The sequence below is a fragment of the Ovis canadensis genome, chromosome 14, assembly GCF_042477335.2.
Source record: "Ovis canadensis isolate MfBH-ARS-UI-01 breed Bighorn chromosome 14, ARS-UI_OviCan_v2, whole genome shotgun sequence".
NCBI classification, from domain to species: Eukaryota; Metazoa; Chordata; class Mammalia; order Artiodactyla; family Bovidae; genus Ovis; species Ovis canadensis.
Genome location: NC_091258.1, coordinates 65,897,175 through 65,916,994, shown reverse-complemented (window position 1 = coordinate 65,916,994; position 19,820 = coordinate 65,897,175). Strand labels below are relative to the sequence as shown.

Sequence of the window (19,820 nt, the reverse complement as noted above, 5' to 3'; positions counted from 1 at the left end):
GGCACCTTAATGGATTTATATGAATTCAAAGTTATATAGCAAGGACAGAGTGCCATGAGAAGACAGCGCTGAGTGGCTGCTGCAGGTCCACCTCACAGGCGTTTTTTGCTTTGGTGAGTTCCTCTTAGAGATCTACGGCCTGATGTTGGTCATGTCCCACGATCCACCCAAATTCAGGTGAAATTTCACTGATTACATCATAAGACTTTAAAAAAAAAAAACCCACCACTTCCTGGTGCAGGACATCAGAAGCAGCAGGGTAGCGTCATCAATAATCTTCCCTGTCTTCACTGAGTGACCTATTTTATGAATACGCCAAGGAAACAGAGTCACACTGCAATCCCTCGAAGACTGGTGGTTTGCGGTCAGAGAAGCACGTTGTACGGCTTCTCTGGAGGAGGTGGGGGTGACTTCAGCCTGGTGATGCTGGAGGAGGTGTGGAAGGAGAGGGATGCGAATTCCATTAGGGGCTCTTTCTGGATAATCCCACTCTGGAGCTAGGAGGCAGCGCTGTTTTGAAGGCTGTGTTTCCTGCCTGTTTCCAGGTGATCTCCCAGACGTACAAAGCTGGTTCCCCATAAAGATTAGGTGTCAGCTTCCTCCTGTGGGCCCTAGTGAGGCCGAGAGACCTGAGATGGTGGCAGGTCCCCTCTAAAATGTTTTAAATTTTATTTTTATCTTCTGGCTGTGTCGCAAGGCATGTGGGATCTTAGTTCTGACACCAGGGATCAAACCCATCCATGTCCCCTGCATTGGCCAGAGCCTTAACCGCTGGACCACCAGGGAAGTCCTGGAAGTTTCCATTTCTGTGTCTTCACTTTTCTGTTTTAGGTGAGGTAGAGAAACAGTGTACATTCATTCTTTCAGTCCTGGTTTCAGAATGGACTGACCACACCCCATCTAGGACAAATATTCTCGTATTTTCCCACCACCTCCGCTCCCAGGATGAATCCCCAGACTGTTTCCAGAACACAGGAGCTGTGGCTGCCTCGTTTGCCTTTAGGAGAGGCTATTAGGGATCTGGCTGCCGCGTAGGCAGACTTTCAATCAACTTATTTTTGCCTTCCCAGTAGCTGTTTCAAACAGTTCCTGCACTTGAGGGAATTCTGCTGCTTCAATTGCTTGGCTCTCAGCTGTCGGCCTCTTCTAGATTACTTGTCTCGGGACCGCTAAGACCTTTTCACTCATCTGTGTGCTTCTCATCTTTCCAAGTACCTGTGGCACTGTCCTCCATGCTTTCTAGATCTGTAGGATTTTGCCCTTGAGAAGTCCCTTTTAGAGAGAACGAGAACTAAGCTGTGATGCCAGGGTGGAATAGAAAGAAATACAAACAACGTGTGCCAACAACTGTGCTCCTTGGTATTTATCCAAAGGAGCTGAAATGTGTATCAACACAAAAACCTACACACAAATGAGCGGCTTTAAATTCATAACGGCTAAAATTTGGAGGCAGCCAAGATGTCCTAGAGCAGACGCATGGATAAACAAACTGTGGTACCTCCAGATAATACGATATTATTCAGCGCTAAAAAAGAAATGAATTAGGCTGTTGCTGCTTGTGTTGAGTTCAGAAACACAGCCGGACATGGGGCTAGAGAATGAACAAAGGATGCTGACCGGGTCCGGAGGCCCCAGGGAGGAGGAAGAGGGAGGGGAATTAGTGGACCCCCGAAGAACAGTGAGAGAGCAATGCGAGCAGCTGGAGAAATGTGTAAAGGCTCGGGGGCGGCTAGAACGCTGATGAGCATGTATCCTCCAGGTCACAGAAACAGTACTGCACAGAGGAGCTCTTCGACTTCTGGCATACAAGGGCCCACTGTGTGGCCCACAAACGGTTTTAATGGCTTGAAATAAGTGTGCAGATTCATTCACCCCAGCCTTCATCACCTGGGCATGGGGATATTTCCTATGGTTCTGAACGTGCCACTTATCTGTGTAACTAAGTTCACGTGAACCTCAAGGATTTCGGCTTATGCAAGTAGCTTCTATGTCATTATCAGTGATTGCACCTTAATAAAGCCCAGTGATCAGCCAAAAAACAAAACAAAAAAAGGAATGAACTATCCAGCGACGAAAAGATATGGAGGAAACTTAAATATTACTCAGCAAAAGAAGCCCCTCTGAAAAGACTACATACCGTAGGATTCCAACTATACGATACTCCAGAAAAGGCAAAACTGTGGAGACATTAAAAAGATCAGTTGTTGCCAAGGGGTTGGGGGACGGGAAGAAGGAAGAGAGTGCACACAGGATTAATTTTAGGGCAGGGAAACTATTCCATATAGACATTCTACTGTAGATACCTATCATTTATACATTTGTCCAAACCTAGAGGACAAGGAATTGGCAACCCATTCCAGTATTCTTGCCTGGAGAGGTCCATGGACAGAGGAACCTGGTGGGCTATGGTCCATAAGCTCGCAGTCAAGACTCAACTGAGCATGCACAATAGAATGTGTTAACAAGTGTGAACTCTAAAATACAGACTTTGGGTGTTGATGTAGGTTCATCGACTGTAACAAATGTACCACTCAAGTGTAGGATACTGATAGTGGGGGAGGCTGTGAGGGGCAGAGTTGGGGGCATATGGGAATTCTCTGTACTTTCTACTCAATTTTGTTGTGAACTGCTCTAAAAATAAAACCAGTTTTAAGATGTGTGTATGGCATAAGGGTTACGTAGTTTTGTTTGCTTGCCTTGTTTTTGTTTTAGGTTTGTGCATTGAGAGGGCCTGGGAGTAGCAACCCAGCACCCACATCTTGGCTTCTAAACACCATTTCCCACTAAAAGGAACGAGGGACCCATGCACAGATGGCTGATTCCAAGGTTGAGGCAGAGAAAAACACAAGATGTGCCTAGATCATCTCACACTGGTCAGCAAGAAAGCATTCAAACAATGATGGAGAAATGTCAACAGGACACAGAAGCCAGCTAGAAAAGAGATCCTACTGGCCAAACTGGACTCAATTTGAGCACCAAAGCAACGCGAGGAATGTATTATAACCCATTAAACAAAATAGGAATCTGGAACACCCCTTACGTGACCTCACCCTCCCCAGAGGGTCTTCGTGGCTGCTGCTGTTGTCTCAATCATTTATCCAAGGCAACATGAAAGAGAGGGACCAAAACAGTCAAAGCCTCTTTCCCAATCCACTCCATCTACCTGCAGTGATTTCAAAATAGATGCACAAATGTGGACACTATCATTCATCAAAGGTCCATGTCTCCTTCCCCTCCACTCCTGCCTTTGAATCTTGGCTGGACTTAACAACTAGTTAGTAACTGAGAGAACATTCCCGAGTGCTTCTACTTTGCCCACTGAAATATATTTGGGACTTTTCTGGCAGCCCATGGATAAAACTCCGTGCTTTCAATGCAAGGGGCGTGGGTTTGATCCCTGGTTGGGAACCAAGATCCCACATGCTGCGTGGTATGGCCAAAAAAGTTTTAAGTAAAAAAATTGAAATATATTTGGAGCTGAGCTGCCATGTAAGGAATCTGATTACTTAGGGACTGCCACGTTAGGAGGACGCTTGAGCCATATGAGGAGGCCGCTGATAGACACTTCAGTCAGCAAGCCTAATCTGAGTAAGCGTAGTCCAGGCACCTGAGTGAAATCGCGTGGGATCCTCTGCACCAACCCACTTGCCAGCTGAACACCTGAGTGACCTCCAAGGAACCAAAGAATTTTCCAGCTGAGCCTTGCTGGAATTCCTGACCCACAGAATCTGGGGCTTAATAAAACAGTTGTTTCTGGCCACTACGTTTTTGGTCATTTATTCCAAAGAAGTAAGTACCAGTATACTATGCCAGAACCAGAATTCTTTGTCCCTGAAGACTTCTCAACAGTTTTCTATTCCTCAGATCCTGACTTTGTTCTTTCTTCCAGCTTCTCCGAGGCTGACGTTGCGGAAAGGAGCCCGCACTAGCTCATCCCTTGGCCATCCGGTGCGCCTGGCATCTTTCAGCTGTGGGCTTGTTTGGTCTGTGTTAATCTGCTGTAACTCCGAACGAGGCCAGTTGAGGGCGTATCCCCTGGCTAGGGCCCTCGATCAGTTCATTTCTGGTTTCCTGGTCTGCTCTACAAGGGCAAACCCCCACCCTAATCGGGCCTGAAGGAAGGCCTGTGGCTATGAATTCCCTGAGGAAACAGTCCCTTTACGCACAGCCCAAGCCAAAATGGACAGGTTTCCTAAGTGTGCCTCAATGGTGTCACTCGGTTTTTTTTTTTTTTCTACCACATTCTTTCATTGAAGATGTAGCTCTTCAAGGGACTTAAGTTTTATGCAGGGGCCTCTGCTTGTCTCCTTGGGCCTTGCCTGGCCCAAGGTCCAGCAGCTGTTAAAATCCAAGGTTTTATATGATCCTGCAATTCCACTCCTGGGCATATATCCAGACAAAACTATAATTCAAAAAGACACGTGCACCCCAGTGTTCATAGGAGCAGTACTTACAGCAGCCAAGATGTGAAGACAGCCTAAATGCCCACTGACGGGGGGTGAAGAGGATGTACGTGTCTACAACAGAAAATCACTCAGCCATAACAAAGAACGACATGCCATTTGCAGCAAACTGGCTGGACCTAAAAATGATCGTACTAAGTGAAGTGAGTCACACAGAAAAATAAACACTATATGATATCACTTACACATGGAATCTCAAACAGGACACAAATGAACTTACTTACAAAACAGAGTAGACGCAAAGACATGGAGAACAGACGTGTAGTTGCCAAGAGGGTGGGGGAGCGAAGGGTTGGGAGTTTGGGGTCAGCAGATGCAAACTATTATATGTAGAACAAACAACAAGGTCCTGCTGTATAGCACAGGGAACTATGTTCAATAATATCCTATGACAAACCATAATGGAGATGAATATGAAAAAGAACGTATATACACTCAATGGACATGAGTTTGAGCAAACTCCGGGACACAGTGAAAGGCAGGGAAGCCTGCGTGCTGCGCGCAGTCCATGGGGTCACATGACTGAGCAACTGAACAACAAAAACTGAATCACTTTGCTGTACAGCAGAGATGTTCACAACGCTGTAAATCAACTGTACTTCAATAATGAATTAAAAAATAAAACCCAAGGCTCTGAGTATCTGGTACTGGCAAATACTGCGGTTTGAAGCTACCTCTGCAATTTGGGTACAGATTTCCCATGCTCTGAGCTCAGCTGTACATTTAAAAGGACGTTTGGTTTCGAAGCCACTATTTCTGGGTCTTTTTCAGAGGCAACCACACTGCAGAAGCACCAGTCTGAGGCTCCTTCACAAAACACATTTACCAGATGGCATCATTCTCTACTTGTTGGCTGTTCAATAAAGACCAAGGATTTTTACTTGGTTTAAAACTCCAGCTTTGTCTGGCCCCTGCTAGCACAGTCCTCACCACCCCCATCTCCCCTGGTCTCCCCATTCCAGTAGAGACTAGAAGGTATCAACCTCTTCTGTTGTTAAATAGGCTATGCCCTCTTCTGACTCAGGGCCTTTGCATATGCTGCGCACAACACTTTCCCACCCCCCACGTTTCACCTTTTTACACCTTCAGGGTTTTTTTTTACACCTCAAACTCACTCATCACTTCCTCACGGAAGCCATCTGACAATCCTCCAAACAAAGTCTGACAAATTTCAGTTACACTCTCACAAAACTCCTGCATTTCTTTAGGGCACTAACCACAATGCCAGAAAAATTACAGTCAAAGTATAAATTACAATTATTAAGACTATCCACTTATACAATAATATTTTCATGTCTGTCTTCCCCAGTGGATTGTCGGCTCTGAGAGGGCCCAGCTTGGGTGGGGCATCCCCAGGGCTTGGCTCAGGACAGGCGCAGAACAGGAGCTCAGTAAATGTGTGGTGAATGAACACAAGTAAGTGCAGAACCAGGGGGAAAAAACTTGGGGCCCCAATCTCCTAGCCACAGGTCCACTTTCAGTCGGCCAGGTGGGAAGGATCCCTTTCTTGGGACTCACGTTTGCAGTAGAATCGCCAACCGACCCGCCCCCCGCCCCAGCTTAGATGGGGAGATAAGAGGAACTGATCATATCAGTGAATGTCTTGAGTTTTAATGAGTTTGCCATACAGTGCTCTTCCTCAGCACTTCTTCATCCTGGGAGCTCAGATCTCAGCTCAGGTTGGGATAAGAGAGTTGGGGAGGGGAATGCATGTGAATGGGACTGAGGGGCTGGGGCTGGGAGAAGAGGGAGCAGTGAGGAGGAGGAGACAGAAGGAGCTAACCCAGAAATCCAAGCAGTTTAGCATCCGCAGCATCCACGGAACATAGTGAACAAAGTACACGTATCTGCAAAGTGGTGTCATATTGCACATAAAGTTCCAGGGTGAGTCTGTACTGGGCCCTCAGTGCCTGCTGGGGGCACCCTCAGCCTGGTGAGTCAGGCCCAGGCCTGGAGCTCATACCTGGAGCTTGGGCAGAAGGCATAATCTCGGCCTGGGGGGTGGGAAGGATACACCAATGTGGGCCTGGAGGAGATGCCACCTTGGGCCTGGACAGCTGGAAGGGGGACCTCCTTGAGTCAGGAGGGAACCTCATCTTGGACCTGATGAAGAAAATCATAGGGGATCCCTGGAGCTCAGAAGTAAGCAGGTAGTTTAAACAGAATGGGAGAAGCAGAAAGAGGCAGAACCAAAACTAAGGGTAGAGCTGGACCCAGGAAGCAAGATCAGGCCAACAGGGTACGGCTAAGCCCAAGGAGAAGGAGCCAAAAAGGGGCAGAGCAAGGACCAGAAGGCGGAGATGGAACCAAGGCCAAGCCTGGGGAGCAGAAAAAGGGTCCAGATTAGAGGGACAAAATTCCAGAAGTGGGGCAAGGAGACAGAGCCAAGGGAGTAAAGATATCAGGGAACTGACATTCAGCCGGATTCTGGCGCTCCCATGCGGAGAAGGAAGCAGGACCAGCCCCTGTGAACAGAAACCAAACTGAGGAAGGCAGAGAGCAAGGAAAGATGAGGCTTCAGGAGCTGTTAAGAGGGAGACAGATCCAAGAGCAGATAGGTACCCAGGAGCTGGAGTCAAGTTTCAGACACAAGCTCTGAACCAGGAAGCAAAGGCCAAGCCCAGGGGGAGGAACCAGAGCTACGGTCCAGCAGGGACACACACACACACACACAGCGCATTATCCAGGGGCAAGGTTATCCCTGAGGGTGACAGCAAGATGGGTGGGTGGCTAAACAGAGCAGAGAGCCAGGTCTAGAGGCCGCAAGGCCTACCCCCAGGGCAGTCAGTGGAGACAGTGGGTCACGGCTAGGCTCTCGGTCCCGGGTCCTTTTCAGGCTCGGTCCCCGGCACACCGCGGATGTCGGGCAGCAGGCGGCAGCTGGCCACGATGTCCAGACGCTCCGCCAGCGCGCAGAGGTCCCCCCTCGCCAGGCGCACGCTGTGGGCTGCGGCTAATCCTGCCGCCTGGGCAGCCGCCAGCCTACCGGCCAGGGCGGCCACATCACGGCCCGCGCGACGGTACACGCCGCTCACCGCGGCCGCTACGTCATGGTCCAGCCGCGCCTGGCTCTCAGCCAGCCGGAGCTGCAGCAGCGAGCGCGCAGGGGCGGGCGCCGGGGCCTCCTCCTCCGCCCAGGCCTCCCCGGCCGTCTCCCGCTGCACCACGAGCGGAGGCAGGTCCCGCGGCGCGGCCTTCGGTTCCGGCTCCGGGTCCGAGTCGGTCTCCGCAGCCTCCCCAGCCACTCGCAGTCCCGTGGGGCGGCCGCGCGTTGGGCCCGAGGGGCCCAGGTACAGCTCCTCCTCCTCCGACGAGGACGCAGAGAGATCTGAGTCCGACTCGGCCGCTTCCCCCTGCACCAATGTCTCAGGCCTCCGCCGACGACTCTGAGACTCCATGGCGCGAGCTAGGGAGAAGACGCGGGAAAGGATATGAGAGGCGGGCGCCGTGCCGTGGTTAAAAGCCGCAGTTTCTGGATTCTCACCTCCTCCACTATCTTAAAAATTTGGGGTCACTGCCTGCCTGGGGTTCAGTTTCTGTAAACTAATGATGGTAGGAACTACTGGACTCTGCCTCTTCAGTGTACTGATGGGAAAACTGAGGACCACCAGCTCGATCAAGACTCTGAGACACGAGGTCCCGGAATCCTAAACTCTTCCCGATTTTGCTTCCTAGCAGAGGCCACACCCTCCACACTGTCTTCTTAGCCTGTGACGGATTCGGAAGCACACGGGTTTCTGAGCCGCTCGGGAACCAGGGACTCCATCACAGAAAGGGTAACAGTCCAAATGGACTCGGGGGAGGATGCACATGGGGCGGGGGGAAGCGAGCGTTATCACCGAAGACCGTACCAGGTCACCAGAGCTCCGAGCCTGCGGGATCCTCTACCTATCCGAAGTGCGGCGTCTTTACCGAGGAGCGCGGCAGCCCCAACCAATAGCGGAGAAAGTTGGGCGGGTGTTGGCGGCCTATCACCTGGGCCGCCCGGCTACCAACCAGGAAGTAAGCCCTCCGGACCAGATGTTGGGGCTGCTGTAAAGAGCCACGTGAATAAGGGCACGGCCAATAGGAAAGCGGTTGGGCTGGCGCTTCCGGGTTGTGCCGCGAGAAGAGTGGACAAATAGAGAGTCTAAAAGACGAGCTGTCACGTGTAACCAGCGACTCGACCAATGGAAACGCTCGCAGACCCGGAAACGGTGAAGAAACAGCAGGACGGGCAGAGGTGCTTGTCACGTGCGGCCATTACGGACAAAGCAGGCCCTCCCCCTAGACTCCCGGGTTCACGCGCGCACCACGAGAGCCCAGGAAAGGAAGGCGGGGCTAGCCTGAAACACCAATGGAAGCAGGAGTGGGTGGGCCGCACTTAAGAAGCAGGAGGCGGGGCTTGCCCAACTGGGCCAATGAGAACACGAGACGCTGAGCGGTTGTTAGGCGACTGAGACCCGCGCATGGCGGACCCGGTACTGTTCGAGTTTCTGCACACCGAGATGGTAGCGGAGCTGTGGGCTCAAGATCCAGACCCCGGCCCCGGGGTGAGCGCCGGGTCCTGGTAGGGAGGAGCCACGGGCCGCGGCTGGAAAGCCAGTCGAGGCCCCCGGGAGGCGCGGAGGGCGCGGCAGCGGCCCGGGCCGAATACCCGCCCAGCCCCTGATCGCGGGGAGACCTCCACTGCGGGCTTCCGCCTCTGCAAAGCCGAGTCCGGACAGGGCCGGCCTCGCGGGTTACTCCTAGAACTGTGCGAGACAGCTCGGGGACAAGCTCCTAGCTCAAAACCTGACACAGAGTAAGAGGGTAGTAATTACGATTGCTTGGTATATATTGAGGACTTACTGCCCGGGTTAAATCCCGCCTGCGCCACTCACCCTGGGTGTGAAAGCCAGTGATTCGATCTGCGTGCCTCACTGTACTCCCTTGTAAAATGGGATCATAACAGCACCTAAGACTCGGTGAGACATTCATTCAACAAACTTACTGAGCACTTACTGTTCCCCAGGCACTTGTTTCCTTGTCCTCACAAAGCTTAACCTTTTAGTAGGGAATTTCCACCAACAATGGGCTTCCCAGGTGACTCAGTGGTAAAGAATCCGCCTGCCACTGTAGGAGATGTGGGTTAGATCCCTGGATCGGGAAGATCCCCTGGACGAGGAAATGGCAACCCACTCCAGTATTCTTGCAGGGAAAATATCACGGACAGAGGAGCTTATCGAACTGGGGTCACAGAGTTGAACACAACTGAGCGGGACACCCAGGCAAACAATAAAAATAGCAATAAATGTGCCACCTGCTAGTGAGAAGTCCTATAAAGAAAACTTAAGTAGAATCAGGGAAAGAAAAGGGATGGAGTGGTGGATGGTGGAGGGAGGCCTTTTTGAGGAAAAGAAGGGAAGAAGCAAGCCCTGGGGATAAGTAGGGAGGAAGAACATTCCAGGCAAGAGGAGGCCTTAGATCGCTTGGAATTTTGAAAGTTGGTCCTTAGGAAAAATGCTTAAGACTTTAAAGCACTTAGTGCCATGTCTAACACATAAGTGAAAATGAAGTCGCTCAGTCATGTCCCACTCTTTGCGACCCTGGTGGACTGTAGCCTACCAGGCTTCTCCGTCCATGGGATTCTTCAGGCAAGAATACTGGAGTGGGTTACCATTTCCTTCTCCAGGGGATCTTCCCGACCCAGGGATGGAACATGGGTCTCCTGCACTGGAGGCAGACGCTTTAACCTCTGAGCACCAGCCACCTCTGTGCCCGTCTAACACATAATCAGCCCTCAAAACATGGAGCTCTGTTTTAAAATCTGGTACTAAGAAGAAAGGGTGAGGGAGAAAGCAGATGCTTAATAAGTGGGTGCTATGGCCACTTCTTTCATTATTATTCTATCATCATCATCAATATGCAAGACATTTTTATTGATGTGTGTTTCCTTCCCAATCCAGGAGCCCTAACAAGGCTGTTGCTTGTTATCATCCCAACATAGATTCAACAAACTCTTAACTATTAAAACATGCAAGCTGCCAGGCCTTGCTGTAGGGGCTGGAGATTACTCAGCAAACCGTGCAACACCCTTGCCTTCTGGAGCTTACGTTGTAGTGGGGGAAACAGACAAATTAGATAAATGCATCTATATTGTACCTTTGGGAAATGCAATGAGAACGATAACACTTGGGGGAGGGAATGTGCACTGGCCTGTGTCAGGGAGAGGGCTGCAGTGTCCCAGCACCCCATCCCTCCTGGCATTCCAACAAGGAGCCCAAGGGTCTGCAGTAACCGCCTTTACTCCCTCACCTTCAGCCATCAGCCAGGCCCAGCCTGTACCACTGTCTAAATACAGTTCCCCTCTGTCCCCTCCCTGTTGCAGTGTGGCTCCCCTCCCCTCTACTCCATACCAGCCCCCTTCTTCATCTTCCAGCTTATTTTACCTGCCACGTTGATACTACGTCGACATCTATTAATCCTTCAGTTCAAATGTCCCTCCCTCTGGGAAGCCCTCAGTGGAAGTGGGGGTATCTCTGTTCTGTTTGCACGTTCCCCCTCCCCACACCACCATACGAACCTGAATTACGATCCTTTAGTTACTGCCATCTCCTCTGCCAGGCCCCATGCTGTGCGCTGTGGGCAGGGACCAGGTCCTCAGAATAGATGTATATCTTTTTAAATTTATTGTTTGTTTGGTTTTGGCTGTGCTGTGTCTTTGTTGGTGCCCTTGGGCTTTCTCCAGTTGTGGTGAGCAGGGGCTACTCTGGCTGCGGTGCCTCTCACTGGTGTGGCTTCTCTGGTGGAGCATGGGCGCTGGAGTGTGCAGGCCCCAGTGTTTATGGCACATGGGCTCAGTAGATGTGGTGCATGGGCTTAGCTGCCCCACAGTGTGTGAAACCTCCCAGGACCAGGGATTGAACCCGTGTTCCCTACACTGACAGGCGGATTCTTTACCGCTGGACCACCAGGGAAATCCCAGTGTGGGTCTGTTGAAGAAGTGAGCACAGCCCCTGTGCCGTGGAGGGTGTGGGTGGGGACTGGGTTCACTTATATTGTGGCCAATAATAACGCCCACCAGGTGCCCGCAGCGGCCTCACCTTCCTGGTTCCATTTGATCCACCTAACCCATGGAGGTCAGCATGATCCTCCCCGCTTTGTAGGCGAGGAACAGAGGCTTTGATGGATGGAGTCTTTGCTGTCAAGTGGCAGAGTCAGGAATGTAACTGGGCCTCCCACTCCCAAAACCTGTGCTATAAACTCTCACCTGTTTCAGCATCTTCCCTGACACTCTTGGGAGGATTTTGATGTGGCCAAGCAAGTGTGGGGGACACGCGGTTACTCAGCTTTGCTCAGCACAGGGTTTTCAGAGCGTGAGTGTGCCCACGACCTTTGGCAATGGCTGTCTGCCTGGCTGCCTCCGCAGCCCCAATGCTGGGGTCCCTGCAGCCCCAATGCTGGGGTCCCTGCACCAGGGATTCCGGCAGAGCTGGGCTGGGAGGTGGCCTGGACATTGGGCCTCAGAGCTCCTGGGTGGTTCCCGTGTGCAGCCAGAGTGAGGACTGCCATCTCCCCACATTCCTTCAAGCTGGCAAATCCTGTTCCTCAGCGGCACATCATGGGCAGCTGCCTGGTTTTCCCGCAGTCTTTTCTCTTTTGCCCCGGGCCCTCCCCTCTCTGCTCCTTCTTTTTGGTCCAGCAAGTGTCCTGTCTGCCTCTTGGATACTTCTCGTGGCTCCAGCACAGTGCTTTATCTGATTTAGTTCTCAGAACAGCCCTCTAGGGTTGACATTATTATCCTATTTTACAGGAGAGGGACTGAGGCACCAGACAGGAAGGGGTTTTCCGGGATCAGAGGCAAAATCAGGACTCGGGCATCCGGGTCAGAGCTTGTCTGTGGCAGCAGCCCCACCAGCCCCAGAGCCCCTTGAGGAAAGCAGTGGTGGCTGGTTCATCTCTGTCCCCGGCGCCAGGCGCCACAGGCATTGTTTAGGGCTTTTTGATCTCCACGTCCTGCCTGGTTATTTGTAGCTGTTGAGTGGATTCTCCTGGAGGGTTACGGCTTGAGTGGAAGGCTGGCTGGAGGAACAGGAAGGTCTAAGGGCCTTTGTTATCTGAGCAGGAAAAGTTCCGGGAGGAAGAGGCAGGGGAGGAGGAGGAAAAGGAGGCGGCTGTGGTTTGTCCATCTCAGGAGTTTTGACGATAAGGGGAACCTGTGGGCAAAGGAATGAAGCCTGCGTGGGAACGAGCTGTCCTCTGGAGGCCCAGGAACAGCCGTGAGGGCCAGGCCCTTGTCCATCGAAGCCCAGTGGGCGCTCAGCCAGCACCTTCTCTCAGGAGGGCCTGGGCGGGGGGTGGAGCAGCCATCAGATACAGTCCTTGTCCTCAGGCCGGAGCCTGGGAAACCACCTGCTTCCTGGAAAAGTGCATGGCATCGGGGCGTGGTGCCTCTGAGGCCGCAGAGCCGCAGTGGGGCCTCTGTGAGCCAACTGGGGCTCTGTCCTGAGGGTGGTGGGGGCCGTAGAAGGTTTAAACTGAGGTCGCTGGGCTCAGATTTACTTCTTCGGAGGTCCTCCCTGGACACGTGGGTGAGATGGGACGGAGACTGGGCGGGGAAGGAACGGGCAGACAGACGGGGGACTGGGCGAGCTCGCCGAGTGTCAGAGGAGAAGGTGGGATCTGCGGTTGTCCTGGAGACTGCCTGGGTAGATGATGGGGGAGAAGACTAGCGACAGGTTGGGAGGTGTGCTCTCACCTGGTCACTCTCCATAGTTCCTTTTTTAAAAGAAAAACAAAAAAGATTATTTCTTTGGCCACACCGAGTCTTAGTTGCAGCACCCTGGATCTTCGGTCTTCCAGTCGCTGCACACGAGATCCTTGTGGCATGTGGGATCTAGTCCCCTGATCAGGGATCGAGCCTGGGTCCCCCTCACTGGGAGCTCGGAGTCTTAGCCACCGGACCACCAGGGAAGTCCCCTCACCATACTTCTTTTGCATCTTCTGGGGCCACTGACGCTGGGGAAGCCAGAAGGCATCCCTTCTCCCTGTGCTTAAGGCAGGACCTGGGCTGCCCTACCCTGGAACCTCACAAATAACCGAGGGGCCCGGCACGCAGCCCCCCACCCAGCAGTCCAGGACGGCACGGGGGAGGCAGTGTGGTTTCCCGGTTTCGCGTTCCTCCTGCTCGGAGCTCTGTGGCCCTTTTCAGCCTGGACGCCTGACTCCGCCTTTAGCCGAGCACAGCTGAGCACGTTTTCCTCTTTCAGTGTGTCTTCTCCCGTTGTTGTTCCATCTGTGGTGCTCAGAGGAATCGTAGACTTTCTGGGTCTCTCTCCACGTGTCAGCTTTTCTTTTCTTTTTTTTTTTTTTTTTTTGCCCTTAACAATCTGTGAGGTTTTAGCGACTTTTCAGAGTTCTCTCTTTTTCGGCTCCCTTGCAGAGAGATTCGTTTTGGCCACCACGTTCGTTTTCATGCATGCTTCCTTGTCGGCTCGTCCCTTCCTCCGAGTGCCCGTGGTGCTCGTGGGTGCCCTTGGTGCCCACCCTAAATAAGCCTTCCCTGAGGGGGTCCCCCTACCCCGCTTCTCCCATCATCTCAGTTCCTCTCCGTGGGCTCTCGTGTAAACCAGATGTGGGGAGCCCAGAAACGCACTGGCTCTGGGCCGGGCTCCAGAGGCTCAGGACAGGATGGGAGAGGCCCCTCGCCCATCACTAGCAGTGATGACCCCCTAGTGTCGAGGAGCTTTTGCAGGGCCTGGGGTGTGCCCGCCCTGCCGCCCTCCCCTCCCCCAAACCCCACCCCCTGTCACACTTCCTCCCCCGCCCCTCCCCACCGCCTCTCTGCCCTGCTGGCCTTATGCCCCCTCTCCCTCCCACCCCCAGTCTCTGCACTGCAGCAGGTATTTACCTGGCCTCTTTCGAGGGCTGGGACCGTGGGGCCAACAGCAACAGCTGCTGTGCTGCGAGCTGCCGGTCAGCCACCCCTGGGAGATTGCGCCCCCCCCTTAACCCTGTCACCAGCTTGCTATCCCCACTAGGCACGGTGTGCGAGCTCTGGACGGGAGCTAGGAAGTGACCGCAGGATGAATGGGGGTGTCCTGGGAACACAGGTGCGCTGGGTCAAAGCGGAGCCCCGTCCGGCCCCCTCCAGGAGTTCCCCTGAGCAGGGAGGTGATGTAAGAGCAGCAGAGGCCTGGCGAGGGCTGGGCAGGGAACCAGGTGCTGAGACTCGCCCGCCCACAGAACAGAGCCCCTCCTTTGTGGGCTTTCCCTTTCCTTTCACCATCCCCAGCTCATCAGCAGGCTGACAGGTGCAGAGGCTGCTAATGGCGACAGTACCACTTCCCCAGCCCGACTCGGGGTGCTTGGCTCGCACTTATCCACTCCTTTAATCCTCACGAGGGCCCTGGGAAGGTCCTTGTTTTACACGGGACGACACTGAGGCACAGGGCAGCTGGCCACTGCCCCAGGCCCACAGCTGGTAAGGATCTGGACCCTGGACCCAGCCACCAGGCATGTGTTCCCCTCACTGCCCCTCACACCCGAGCTCAGACCTCGAACACCTTAGTCATCGAGTCAGCCTGCCCCCCCGAGGCCAGCCCTGCCGTGCCGGAGGACACCAGAGAGCACACGCCGGTGTCACGGGCAGGAAGCTGTGTCCTTCCCCAGGCCCGGTTCCCACAGGAGGAAGGCAGAATGGCGGGCCAGGGTCTGGGTGTCACGTGGCCCAGCAGAGGAGGGGGCCGTCACGCGGGGCACCTCTGCTCCGGCTCCCCACCCACTCCTGGCACCTCCCCTCAGCCGACGTCAGCCCTTGCCACTTCCCTGGGGCACGGTCAGCTGCGAGTGTTGCCCTGGTCGCCTGCCCGTCAGCCACCTACATGCAGGAGCCGGACCTGCTCAGGTCCGAAGGTGCCTCTGGGAGGTCTGACCTAACCCCTCTGTGCCCCGGTCTCCAGATGTGAAACACAACCTACCTTATGGGGCTGTTAAACAAGGGGTCTGCACAAGGCAGCTGGCACAGCGTAGGCCCAGGTCCCGATTCCTCACTCGGCTCGTTCAGCATGTTCCTCACACGCCCCCCGGTGTGTGCCCGGCCCCCCGACGCCGTCTTGGCGTTTCTGCTGCTCAGCGCTCTCCGGGTCACACAGATGGGCCACATACACAGGTCGGCTCTCCTCCAGCCACGCTCCAGGACACCTGGACAGACACCAAGTGCGGCCTCCTGCCGCTCAGTCCCCACGCCTCAGCACCCCCACCGCGGGACCCTGGCCTGGCCCCCCGGAAGGCCACTTGGCCACCCCTGCCTCCCCTGAGTCCCTGCGGGTCCCTCCCAGGAGTCTCGGCTCATATTTAAGGCCTCATAATCACAGTTGACGTTTCATCTGCCTGCTGGCCCATCCGGGGGCCCACCCCTGTGGCCCCTCCACTGCAGCCCCCTTGCTCGCCATATGAGCCCCAGGGCAAGTCACCTTGAGTTTCTTGGGTGACGGGAGTGCTACCCCACAGGGCGTTTAAGGACGGACGCTGAAAGTACACTCAGGAAGTGATGGGAGTTGCAAGGAAAGACAACAGGTGAGGCTGAGCCTAGGCAGGACCCCCGTGTTTCCCAGAGTGAGGGCGAGCGGAGCCTGAGGGCCGGTGCGGTCTGTGGATCCAGCCTACCACTCAGGAAGTCCTCTATCCTGGGTCTTGTCTCCCTGCACCAGCAGGGACACACAAGCCCCCCTCAGCTGCTATACCGGCTGGCTCCCGGCTGGAGGTGGCCGAGGGCCCCTGAGCCTCCCTTCCTTGGCCTTCTAGGGACAGAAGACCAGCTTGTTGGTCCTGGAGGGCATGGGCTTCCGTGTGGGCCAGGCCCTGGGCGAGAGGTGAGAGGCGGGCAGGACCTGCAGTGGGCTCCCTTCCTGGGCAAATGGGTGGGGAGGGTGCCTCAATCCAGACAGGATCCCAAGCCAGTCTCCTCCCTGTTCCTCACCCCGGGGCTCCCCCAGCCTGGCCCCCACAGTGTCTGCTGCTGCTCCCCCCCAGGCTGCCCCGGGAAACGCTAGCCTTCAGGGAAGAGCTGGACATCCTCAAGTTCCTGTGCAAAGACCTGTGGGTGGCCGTGTTCCACAAGCAGATGGATAGCCTCCGCACCAACCACCAGGTGTGTGCCCCCCGGGCAGACAGCGGGCAGAGGCCGGAGCCCCGGGAACCCAGGGAGGGGACCCAGGCTCAGGGCAGTCACAGCAGGCTCAGCTCCCCTCGGGGCCTCCCCACAAGGCCCCCCAGGACAGGCCCCTCGCGGCTTGCAGCTGTGCCTCGGCCTGATGCGGCTTGTCTGCACCCGAGCCTCGTTCCCATTAGGCGCCCACGCTGGGCCTGGCTGGTGGCCTGATGGCCTGGGCTGTATCTTCTCCCCACCGGGCACCCTGGAAATCGTGCAGCAGGGGCGTGGAGGGGAGGACACCAGGCCCTGGTCGGAGGGTCCACGGGTCCTCATATAGCCTCGAAGGACGGCCCAAGACCGACCACAGCCATTTTGTGGGAAGGGTCCTTCCGGACCTCAGGGTGGCGGCGCTGGGCCCTTGCCTCCCCTCCCTGCCCCCACCAGGAAGGTACAGGTGCCACATCGGCTCCCTGGGACCCTCCTCTGTCCCCAGGGGACCTACGTCCTGCAGGACAACAGCTTTCCCCTCCTCGTCCGGATGGCCTCGGGTCTACAGTACCTGGAGGAAGCACCCAAGGTACCGGGCGTGATTCCAGCCTGGGGCAGAGGCCTCTTCCCAAGCCCAGGACCCTGGGAGAGGGAGGCGGACCCACTCCACCCCGCTGTGAATGCTCAAGCCCACGTGGCCCCGGGGTGTTGGCCTCCCCCTGCTCTGCCCACGGTGACCCGTGTCCCCCGCCCCTAGTTCCTGGCCTTCACCTGCGGCCTCCTGCGTGGCACCCTCAGCACCCTGGGAGTCAAGAGCCTGGTCACCGCCTCCGTGGCAGCCCTGCCCGCCTGTGAGTTGGGGTGGGGGGGATCCCCCCTGCTCCCAGGGGCCGTGGAGGTGGGGCCGGGCCACCCAGCCCCACTGCAGATGGGAATCTGTGGCCCAGAGAGCTGAAGTCCCAGGCCCAGGCCACACAGGAGGTGCAGCCCATCCATGGCCCTGCCCCCGATGTCCTCCTAGACTGCTTCCCTGGGCGTGCCAGCCTGGCGGGGACAGCCGACGACAAGGACCTGGGCTAGTGTTTTCCAACACTCTCCCCAGTGCAAGAACCCAGGTGGACACAATAGGAGTCACCTGGGGATGGTGGGGTGGGCGGTGCTGGGCTGAGGAGCTCCAAAGGCAGCCAGTGTGAGGGGGTGTCCTCCTGACCCCGGGGCCCCGCTGGCCCACAGTGCCCGCCAAAGGACAAGCCGAGGCCCCACCCTTCCCTGGGGGCTGCCTGCGACCAGCCCTCCACGCACCCTTCCCTCGGGCGTCTTCCCCTCTGCCAGTCCCCAGGGCCACACATCATAGGGGACGGGCCCGAGCCGGCAGGATCTGAGCCACATGTGCCACTGAAACTGGGCCAGGTCCCTCCCCAACAACCTACGTGCCTGACCTGCTGCCTGCCCTTCGTGCCCCCAGCCACCCACACAGCCCTGGGGCACAGGCCGGGGGTGGGGCTAGGGCACCATCATCTCAGGCCAGCGAGGCAATGAGGTCCAACCAGGGCCACCCAGGCTGAGGGCACTGGGCCCGGGTGAACGGCTCAGAGCAGCTGGGGTGCCACCTCTCCCCTCCGGCCCCAGCCTCGAGCTCAGGCCAGCCCTTCTCTTCCAGGTAAATTCCAGGTGGTGATACAGAAACCTTGAGGAGCCCCAGGTCCCACTCCCAGACGAGCTTCACAGCACCCCGGCCCAGAGAACCCCTCTGCTGCCTGTGCTGGGGGCTGGTGCTGGGGAGACGGGGTCCCCGCACTGCAGGGTGTCACAGATGCCCAAGAGATGGGTGTCAGAGGGAGGTGGGGGTGTCCCGGGGGCCAGGTGGTCCCCGCGGCATTCGGGGCCGGTGTGGAGGGGGTCTGCACCACACATGTCCCTCCACAGGGCAGGCGCTCAATAAAGGTTCTGTAAGTGGAACCAGACTCAGAGTGGAAAGCGGGGCGGTGGAGGGGGGGGGTGCTGGGGGCAGGGGCAAAGCGACTGTGTGTCACGGGCCCAGTGTGGAGGTACCCCGTGGGGCTTCCTCCCCGCCGAGTCCCTTCCTCCCCGCCGAGTCCCTGTGGCTGGCCGCCTCCCGCCCCACATACCTGGCAGGGGAAGATGGCCCCCAGCACGGGCAGCCTTGCCAGCATGGACAAGTCTGGGGCTGCTCTCTGCTCAGCGGGGTCCAAAGAACGGACCTCTCCCTGGGAGCGAGGCCAGTGGCCCCTGGAGTTGCTGCCAGGTGTGGGCTGGCCTGGGGGGGCCGCCAGGAACAAGGATGGGTGAGTGGGTGGGCCAGACACTCTCCGCTCCCCTAACACACACACACACTCTATCGAATACACGCTTAACGTGCCTGGCGGATACGAGTCATACCCAGAACAATGGCGCCGCTGACTAGTCTCTGGGCAGTTCAGCCTCCGTGCCCACACCCCACCCCCTGCCACCACCTCCCATGTTTACATTCATAGCATCTGGGGGCATCACCCATTTGGACTCAGCCGGGCTCTGCCACTCGCTGCCTGAGGTGGGTAAGTACCCCGGCCTCAGAGCTGTAACCTGAGGCTGGGATTGACCCGCATGGGAGGAGGAGGGGTCCCCTTGCCTAAGAACCCCCCAGGGGCTAGGGCTCCTCTGCCTGCATAGCGTCTGGTGCAGACATTGTATGCAGCCCTCTCCCCAGCACACACAGCCGAGCCCCGCAGTCCCTGGGTTGCCTCTGAGCCTTAGCACAGGCCTTTCCTGCCTGGCCCCCTCCCCAGACTCCTACTCCGGCAGCCTGCAGCCTCCGCTCCCCACCAGATCCCCTGCAGTGGCTGCTCACTCGCGCTTCCCCGTGGGTCCCTGGCTGGGGGCTGGCACTGTCCAGGATGAGTCCTAGATGAATCTCGGTCACTCAGCTAAACTCTGCAGGCAGGCGGGCAGGGTTGAGGGAGCGGGGGAAAGACCCAGGGCCAGCCCTGCCCTCAGGAAGCCCAGTGGCAGTCCAGAAGGAGCCCCCAGAGACCCTCCCACCCCTGACTCCGACACGCCAGCCTGGCCTCCTTGCTCAGGACGGGGGTAGAGTCCTGAGCTGGTGGAGGATGGGGAGGAAGAAGCTGCTGGGAGGCCTGGCGAAAAGGGAAGGAGACATAGCTGAGCTGCAGGGGGTGGCGTCTGGTCACTGCGCGCCAGTCGGTGTCCCCTCTCGTCCCGGGCGCTGCTTGGGGGTTGCCTCCCCCACCTCCTGG

General features: G+C 56.3%; 3 protein-coding genes and 1 pseudogene across 3 annotated transcripts; 2 read left to right on the top strand and 2 right to left on the bottom strand.

The window, feature by feature from the left end:
- Positions 1-365: 365 nt before the first annotated feature.
- LOC138419550 (negative regulator of P-body association) lies at positions 366-579 on the bottom strand. The gene is given in 3 exon segments (XM_069552423.1): positions 366-415; positions 418-459; positions 462-579. Coding segments are annotated over 3 exon segments (210 nt in total).
- Positions 580-1,585: 1,006 nt separating this feature from the next.
- On the top strand, positions 1,586-1,856 carry LOC138418995 (cytochrome b-c1 complex subunit 6, mitochondrial pseudogene; annotated as a pseudogene).
- Positions 1,857-6,054: 4,198 nt separating this feature from the next.
- On the bottom strand, positions 6,055-8,581 carry BLOC1S3 (biogenesis of lysosomal organelles complex 1 subunit 3). Its single transcript, XM_069551064.1, has 2 exons — positions 8,315-8,581; positions 6,055-7,869 (listed from the first exon to the last, which is right to left on the bottom strand). The coding sequence occupies exon 2, from the start codon at positions 7,859-7,861 to the stop codon at positions 7,271-7,273; it is 591 nt and encodes a 196-aa protein (XP_069407165.1). The 5' UTR covers positions 7,862-7,869; positions 8,315-8,581; the 3' UTR covers positions 6,055-7,270.
- A 247-nt stretch (positions 8,582-8,828) lies between these two features.
- On the top strand, positions 8,829-18,525 carry TRAPPC6A (trafficking protein particle complex subunit 6A). Its single transcript, XM_069551065.1, has 6 exons — positions 8,829-8,995; positions 16,230-16,297; positions 16,458-16,575; positions 17,072-17,155; positions 17,324-17,417; positions 18,227-18,525. The coding sequence occupies exons 1-6, from the start codon at positions 8,912-8,914 to the stop codon at positions 18,256-18,258; spliced, it is 480 nt and encodes a 159-aa protein (XP_069407166.1). The 5' UTR covers positions 8,829-8,911; the 3' UTR covers positions 18,259-18,525.
- The last annotated feature ends 1,295 nt before the right edge of the window (positions 18,526-19,820 follow it).

Bases quoted from the DNA above. Each gene is read 5' to 3' on its own strand.
- TRAPPC6A (XM_069551065.1), top strand. From the start codon at position 8,912: ATGGCGGACCCGGTACTGTTCGAGTTTCTGCACACCGAGATGGTAGCG. The intron at 16,298-16,457 runs GTGAGAGGCGGG...GCTCCCCCCCAG, and splicing joins GGCCAGGCCCTGGGCGAGAG to GCTGCCCCGGGAAACGCTAG. The intron at 16,576-17,071 runs GTGTGTGCCCCC...CTCTGTCCCCAG, and splicing joins GCCTCCGCACCAACCACCAG to GGGACCTACGTCCTGCAGGA.
- BLOC1S3 (XM_069551064.1), bottom strand. From the start codon at position 7,861: ATGGAGTCTCAGAGTCGTCGGCGGAGGCCTGAGACATTGGTGCAGGGG.